The sequence below is a fragment of the Platalea leucorodia genome (genome assembly GCF_965183815.1).
Source record: "Platalea leucorodia genome assembly, chromosome: 17".
Classification (NCBI taxonomy): Eukaryota; Metazoa; Chordata; class Aves; order Pelecaniformes; family Threskiornithidae; genus Platalea; species Platalea leucorodia.
In genome coordinates, this window is record NC_138839.1 from 2,510,300 (window position 1) to 2,518,870 (window position 8,571).

Here is an 8,571-nt window from a genome sequence, read left to right on the forward strand (position 1 = left end):
TGGGATTTCAAAAGGATATATTGTACTATTACTTTAATTTTTTAGCAGCTACCTGAATGAGCCTGTCCTTAATTATGAAGCTGTCCAGCATCAATGATTTCCTGCAGTTTGTCAAATTTGTTCAAAAGATGAGTATAGTATTTTAATGGAGATATGGAGATAATCAGTTACACAGTCTATAATGCCAAAAATAGTCAGCTCTTACTCACAGAATTTGATCAGTAGATCAAAAGCAAAATTCACTGACTTTAGAACCCTTGTTTTGTAAACTGACATATTATAGACTTCACAGCTACTGGAAATTACTGAATATAGTGTTCCAGGAGAAACTACAGTAGTAGTTTATTGTAAAACATCATAATAATTAAACATGAATTCTAATAGTGACACAAGTATTATCACCTCCTCCATTTCTGTGCAGACAAGTTTAGACACACTCCCTTCACTTTGAATCAACACTATCTGCCAGCAAGCTATCCCAAACTGTTAATCCCAAACTAAGCTCTATTTGTGTTTATAGTGCCTTCCCTTACAGAGCTAAGGAAGCTCTCCTACTGCTGTTTCGGAGAAGCATGCATATCCATGCATCTCAGAGGAGTGCATCACACAAGCATTTGAAGTTCAGATGTTCTTTTCAACTTAAGCCTATGTATGACGTGATTCGGAGGTGTAGGATAAAACCATGGAGCAGAAAATTATTAGTAATGGCAAATATATGATACGAATCTTTCACGCAGAACCCATAAAGCAGTTTACATACATCTATTAAATAACCAAAACAAAACCATGGTGCAGATGAACGATAACAAAACCCAGCTGACCTGCATTAACTATTATGAACACATTTCAGAAATTACTGAGCAGCAGTAACAGTGAGCCACAGCACACAGCCCCATTTACTTTCATACATGGATTTCTTGTAAAGTAAATTTTAGCAGCAAGTTTCTGTATTTTGTTAAGACATAAGCTTTGACATGAATTCTCACCACTAAAAGCTTATCTATGTTTTTACAAGCACGTTCTCATATGAAAATTTAAGCTGTAAATAGATGAACTGTAAACTAACAGATTCTGCTAGACTTTCAATTTACAGGTGGAAAAATGAAGACAAAAACCAAATGACTAGGCATAAGGAAAGAATTAAAGTCAGCAGCACAGCTAGAAATTGAAGGCAGCTAAAATAAAAAGCTACATTTTCATACTAATTTATGAGAACACTGGCATTTACAAAATTAATACAATTGCTCTAGAATTCTGAACTCGGGACCTCAAACTACTTGGCATTGACCTGGTAGGTAAATTTAACAAGAAAGCATTTTGTTTTCAACAAAATTTGGTGGAGTGACTTTCATAATTACATTACATTAAATTCAAAATAGCATTTTTCTATACCACAATGTAAGAACCACAGTAGTAGCAGTATTTACTTATTTAGCAGTAAAACATCAGAAAAGACGACTCAGGTCAGTTATCAAATCCCAGTAAGTGCAGCCTAAATACTTCAAGTCTAAGGATTTACTTAGGCCAAATATTTAACTCCTCAAATGACTTAAAACTTAAGCCTTGGAGGAAGACAGGAGAGACCAAAGCAACATGAATTTACAAGGTCCTCACAGTAGCAGCAAACAGATTAAACATGTCTGAAAAACCTAATTTCATGCTGAAGTAATAAAAATCTTCCTGCCTGTACTGACAACTTACTGAAGTCATAAAGGACCATGACTTTTTTTTTATTATTGTCTTAAATCAGAGCTGCAAAAATAAACATTGTGAAGATAACTGAAGCAGCTGTGTTAACATTTCATTGCCCCTCAAGCTGCATTAGTCAAATTACTGGGAGGGGAGCAGAGCGATCAGCTATCAAAAATTAGAGGGCAAACTATACCAGCATTTAGTACACAATACTTTTAGTAGTTATTCACAACAGGAAAACAAACATTGTGGGTTTGATTTACTTTTTAATCACTTAAAACCGAGTCTTCAAGCAGCTCGCATAGGTTCAAATTTACTGATAATTTGCAATCTACGCAAAATTCCCTCATTTTTTATATTTACTTAAGTAATTCCAATAATAATTCCCTCTAAAAATTCTATAATACAAACAAAAGGACAAAACCAATGGCACTCACTTCTTATTTCAAGACTTACATATCTAGCCACAAAGAAACACCTCCTCTAAGTTTCCAAGACAGAAAGTGGTGTAAGTTAAAATAGTATCTAAAAACCCCCACGAGAGAAGGACTCGTATTAAACATTACACGTTTTGTCCCAAGGAGCACACAGTCACAAACTGGTATCTGAAACTGGAAACCTGCACTTCATAGTCTCCTGCTAATTTCAGCAGTAACTTGTAGAGTTCGTTATGTAAGATTTATCATATCTTTACTATAAAGTAGATACAATAAAACGTAGTAACTGCATCTGGATGCAAGAGATGGATCTATACCTGTCTGTGACCACAAACACTTGTAACAAAACAGAAATCAATAACCCATCAACCCAAAATAACCGTATGCCAGTTTTCTTCACATTTTCCCACCTTTTGAGAGTAGAATAAACTATTAACTCTCTTCCACAATCAGCATGCTGCAGGAGTCTGGATGGTATTCTAATAGCCCAGAAGTTTACCTACCTGATCTGACATTAATTACAAATCCACCGATGCCCTGATTACTCTATCACTAGGTCAGACTATGAACTCCTGCGCAACGTGCTTCAAAATTACAGGACACAATACAGAGGAGAGAACATGCTGACTTACCCACTATAGTGTGTTTTTACTCTGATGAAGTCTTTGTTCAAATCAATTTTGGAGCCCATTCTGATAGGCATGGTCTGTATTAAGCAGTCTAAATGAAATTATATAGAAATAAGTTCATTCAAGACAGATAACTCATTTCATTCTGAAGTGAACAGCTTCACATGTGAAATGTGTTTCTCCTCCAGATGATTTTCAATCCAGCTGCATAGAAAGAAAACCAGAATACAGATAAATATACACACACTCTACTAAACAATAAGTTGTGTCAAATTTTATAAACACAAATAGCTTTACATAGAACAGCAAGAAATTAAAAGGAAAACATACAAGACCATAGACCTGCACAGAAATTAAGTGAGATCAGTTAAAAACACCCTGTACAATTTAGTTTTACAGGAAAAATCCCAAGCAATTAAGGATGTTCTTTAATAAAACATCCAACAGTTCCCTCTTGGCCAAAAATACTCCAAAGAAATCTTTACTTGTTCATCAACACAGCTTCTGGCCCTTTTCTTCTAAAGAGTAGAGTATTTTAATTCAAAAAAGTTTTTATATACATGGAAGACTACTATCAATTAACGTTGGTGACAAGCTTACCCAAGAAAAGCAGAAGAGGAACTCCAAGGGGCAATTTAAGTTACCTTTAGGACTGGAGACTGAGAAACATCCTGTTTATTCAAAATTACCACCACCTTCCCTCACACACACACATATATTCAGCCAGCTCCCGGGCCCCACTGCCTGGGGAAGCAGGGCCACAGGTAGCAGGGAGGGACCCCAGAACTCGGCCTCCCGACCCCTCCTCTCCCGTGGGGTCAGGGGGAGCGCGCAGCCCCGCCCTGTCCGACGCCAGGGACCCCCCTCAGCGCCCACCGGCCCGGAGAGGCGGGCTGCGCACAACGCGGGAGGGGAGCGACCGGGAGGCTCCGTGCCGGGAGCTGCTCTCCCCGCCTCCCCACCCAGCGCCTTCGGGACGGCCCCTTCCTCCTACCTGCTCGGACCGAGGGAGGACCCACCACAGGGACCGCGGCCCCCACGGGTCCGGCTTCCCTCCCGCTCCGCGAACCCGCCGAGGGCAGGGGAAGCTCCGTGCCCGGGGCCCGCCTCTCCGGCCGCGTCCCAGCGCTGCTCGGCTACACCTCCACGGCCTGAAGTTGCTCAAAGTCCCGCGAGGAAGTCGAGGATCGAACTTCGACTCCCCTTCGCCCTCCCTGCCAGAGGGTCCCCGGGGAAGAACGGCGGCAGCCGCGGCGGGAAAGGCAGCGCGCAGCGGCAGAAGCCGCCGGTTCCCCCTCAGCGCCCGCCCGCCTCAGCGCCCCTCGCCCGCCAGCTCCAGTGGCAACGGCGCCACCGCGCCGAACATGGCGGACTAAGAAGGTTAGTGCCCGCAGCCAATAGAACACCGCCTACACTACCTGTCGGCCAATAGCAAGCTCCGACTCACCTGGAGCCAATCCCCAAAAGGATCCCGCTCACCCTCGACCAATCATAGGCCGGGAACCGTTACCTGGAGAGCAGGAGCGTCTCCGACAATCAAAAGCGAGCGAGGAAGCGGCAGGAGAGCACCTGCAGCCAATCAGAGAGGGCAGCGCGCCGCTCCCGCCAGGGCGGCGGGTGAGGTGACAGGGGCAGGGGCAGGGGCGGGCTGCCCTCCTCCTCCTCCTCTTCCTCCTCGCCCTGGGGCCCTGCCGCCGGCCGCGCTCCGGGGTCGCGCCGCTGCCGCGATTCGCTTCGGTCCCGCCGGAGAGTTTCGGTGCCTTGCCGTGCCCGCGCAGCGCCTCCGCGCTCCGAGACGCGGTAGCGCCGTGGCGGAAGGAGGCCCCAGGCCTGAGAGGAGAAGCGCGTGCGACCGTTACGGCGCTGTGGGGACAGCGAGCTTGCGCCTCTGCCCTCTTCCGAGCCCTCTGGCGAGGTAGCGCGTCGTCCCGCCCGCCGCAGCCTTGTGGCTTCCCGATGTGGCCTCGCCCTCGGCGGGAGGAGCGGGGTAGTCTGGGTGGCAGCGGCGGTCTCCCCCGGGCTCCCCGGCCAGCGGCGCTCCGCGCCGGGCGGGCGACAGGGGGCGCGGGGCCGCCTCAGGGCTGGGCCGGGGCGGTGCTGAGGGGAGGGGAGGGGCGGAGCGCGGCGGCCGCGGCCCGGGGAGCGCTGCGGGGCGGCCTGGCGGAGGGGGGGGTTTTCCGTGGTCGTCCACAGGCCCAGCTCTCGCTCGCTCTCCAGAAAAACCCCCACCCTCCAACAAAAAAGAAGCCCACCCCCAAAAACAAATACCTGCCCTCACACACACCCCTACACCGACCCAGTGGCCTGGCTGCCTCACCCCAACCTGTCAGAATTGCTTCCCGGGAAAACTCACTCCCACAGGAGTATTGTCTCCCATGAGTGTAAATAGAGCATCCAACCTTAAGAGGTTTCATTCAAAACTGTTAAAGCAGGAAAACCGCGTCCAGGATAATAAAGAGGAAATAAAATAACAAAGATAAACAATATTAGACTTCTGAGTGGCCAGACCAGAGGGGAAAGAGAAAAACAACAGAATACATTGTATTAGTGTTGTTGAATTAACCACAATTTCACAAAAGCAAGTCTGTGAAATGGTCAATGCCCTTAGCTTTATAGAGTTGGTTTGGGTTTTGTTTTTTTTCTAATGATACTTTGATCTTTTGATCTCAAACTGTGAATCAGCTGTGATTGAAGCAAAGCCGACTCCTGTGTAAAGGAGATCGGGGCTTTGCCTGTTCTTCAGATGAAGGCGTGGGATAGTTAACTCAGAGAGTCCCCTAGTGGAAATGCTGCTTATACTGGCCAGACAGCTATTTTCCTTGTGTATCTTAAAAGGATTTTCCAGGCAAATAAGCTATCCAAGCAAAAGGTTTGCTTTGGGGCTTTTGTTGACCTATTTATATCCACCATTGGGCAACAATAACCCACCAAATTTGAAAAATAAACCAAAACAAGTTGTCACAACTATTAGAATTTTTTTGACTACCTGGAGCTGAGCAGTTATAATCAGTATTTTGAAAACGGGAAAAAAAAAATCGATCCTTAGTCTCCTGCTATTACCTTGTGTACATCTACATCAAGTTCTTTTTAGACACCACTTAGCACTTTCACAATATCTTTATGGGGGTTTGTGGGTGTGAGTGTGTGTGTATGTGTTGGTGAGTTTGCATCAGTGTAGCCCTGAGCCGCCTTTTGGCATTTCTACAATCCTCCAAAATACAAATAAATAATAGTTAACACTAGTTTAAGTAGCAGTAAAGTGGCAAAACTTATTCCCATCAGTCTAGATGTTTTCTCTGACACCAAGGAAATGCACCAAATTATTTCATTTATCAGTCTTTAATCTGAATTATTCATGTATCCACTGTTAATTTTATCTTAGTGGGAGCTGTCAATACGGTTTCAAAATGGGCCCTTGAATCTTCATGTGTTCCAAATTTCCTCTGCTTAAAATGGAGAACATTATGTAAGATACGTCTACAAACATAGTTCTTTCAGGGCAAGCTAGACTTTGATCTCCCTGTTACGTCAGTTTGATGACTTCAGCTCCTTGAGTTGTTGGATTGGGAGATAAAAGGTAGTGCAGTTCTTCAGAACTGTAAGTTGAGGTTTTGTGTGGTTTATTGTTATTTTTTCCTAGCACAGCTTACTGAGGGCAAGGGCACTACATTTTCAGTGCTTGAAGAAAATCTCAACAATAATATTTTTACATCTTACAGAGGTTATTTTGTAGTTGATCACTTAGTACTGATGCTGTTATTTTAGAAGTCTTATTTTGAGTTGGTTTGTATTTTCTTATATTACAAGACTGTTTAAACACTTGAATTTCTTAATAGATGCTTCCCACTTCTGGGCAGATGGCATTTTTTGGAGAGGATGTCAGTTTTGCTCTGTGCATTAGCTAACAAGGTCGTAACTGGTTTGAAAACACAATATATTGTATGATCATCGTTTCTGGCATACTGTTTTTGAAACACAATCAACTTCTATTGTCCTAGAGCTGTAAATCCTGAGTGTATTCCTGAGCTTTCTTTTTTTCTTTCTTTTTTTTTTTGTTTTCCAGATGGCAGGGCATTGCACTTTTATCTCCTACTAAACCATCCTCAGCTTAATAAAAAGTTGTGATATTGCTGTCCACTACACCTAGATTTGAAACATGACAGATTGAAGACCTGACAGGCTCCTACAGGTAATTTAATTATGTTTTATTCCACGTTTAAATAAGGTATTTATTGCATCTAAAGTTTTAGTTCTTTTTTTAATTATTATTATCTCTTGATATCAGATTTTTTACTCTGAAGAGCAGACTATGAAGTGAACTGATGTGTCTGAGAAAGAGAAAGCTTAAAAAAAGTTTTTTTCCAGTATTTCAGTTCTGTTTTGAAAATAAGTTCTATCATATCCAGCACAACAAAATGGGAATTTCCCATTCTTGCATTCCTTTCTTTATATGATGTGCTTTGGCAAATCACAAATCTCTGTCACGTGGCCTAAAAGAATTTTTTTAAGAGGTGGGATAATAGTGATTTCCTTACCACTATCGGTAATTAATTTCTGTAAGAAAGAAGGAGAAGTTCCCTCCTGCTGGAAACAGCCATGCAGATTTGCTTTTCTATTTTTCTATTTTTTCTATTTTTCTATTTTTTTTTTTTTTAAAGTCAGTGTGGCTTATTAGCAACCAGGATCAATAGCAGCCAATACTAGCCAGGAGCTGCTGGAGGACATACCTGGCTTGCAGAGAGTTCTTAGTGAAATGTGTCAGGATCTCAGGTTCTGTGTTAGCCTGTGTTACTACCCCATCACCTCATCTACAGTGGAGCTACCCCTGTTTTATACAGGCATGGCCATGGTGATCATCTGGCTTCACACAGGTAACACTACATTCAACCTCAGCATCTGGTTGCCACAGATTTATAGTGGCAGTGGAGAACACTGATTTGCTAAGGAATCTAATGTTGGTATTTCAACTGCTGCAGCCTAGTAGTCTGATCTTACCTCGTTATTGAATTGTCTTTTTGATGAAAAGTTATGAACATTCAGAGTGTTGGTTTCCGATCTTAATGTCTCCTTCATCATTTCATTGTACTATTGTCTCTGACAGTAACTTTGAAGCCTGCCTTTAAGCATGTATATCTGCACATTTCCAGCAGATGGCAAGATATTCCTAGGCAACTGACTGGGAAACACAGCTGTATATACAATGCTTCTAAGTCCTAGTTCTTTATTTTAATGCTACAGGCTGTTGAGAACTGTTCTTTAAAATTTAGTTTAAAGGGAAAAAAATGATTTGGGGTTAATGATAGCATTAATCTAAAGTACTGCTTCAGGCATCAGATATTTATATTAATGTCTATTAATTTCACTACAGTGAAAAGGTTTTTCTGGCTCTATTTTCCTTTTTAAAATTCTAAAAAACATTGCTACTTAATGAGCTTGGAAACTCTTAGACTACGCAGTACAACTATTCTAGTACCTCTGACAAGAATGTAGTAAGCTTCCTTACCTCCTTGTTTAGTTGGTGTCTTGAAAGAAACAGGCTGTGGTTGCAAAGGAAAACTGTGTTGTAGGGATATACATTCCTTGCTGTCCTGGGCCATTATTCAGAGAATAATTTGTCCTGCATGCTTAAAAAAAATGAAGCACCTAAATACCTCACTGAATCCACAGAATGAAACAAAAATAATTTATTCCAGGCTTCACATGAAGAAAGTAGTGTCTTTTAACCTTTTCAGTGAAAGGAATAATATTCCAAAATCTCTCAGAGCATTTTCTCTACATGCACCACATAAAAGAAACAAGTAATAATCAAATAT

At 42.6% G+C, this 8,571-nt stretch overlaps 1 protein-coding gene across 3 annotated transcripts in view; it reads right to left on the minus strand.

Moving 5' to 3' along the window:
* PRKCZ (protein kinase C zeta) overlaps positions 1-4,779 on the minus strand; it is a 69,911-nt gene extending 65,132 nt beyond the window's left edge. The window contains exons 1-2 of one of the 3 annotated variants that reach the window (XM_082328733.1): positions 4,206-4,779; positions 2,762-2,962 (exon numbers count right to left, since the gene is read on the minus strand). In XM_082328733.1, coding sequence (XP_082184859.1) covers positions 2,762-2,832 — 71 coding nt within the window. In that variant the 5' untranslated portion in view covers positions 2,833-2,962; positions 4,206-4,779. Of the gene's footprint in view, positions 1-2,761; positions 3,068-3,752 lie in introns of those variants that run through there. The other 2 variants (XM_082328732.1, XM_082328734.1) reach the window with 2 other exon arrangements.
* Positions 4,780-8,571: the final 3,792 nt, after the last annotated feature.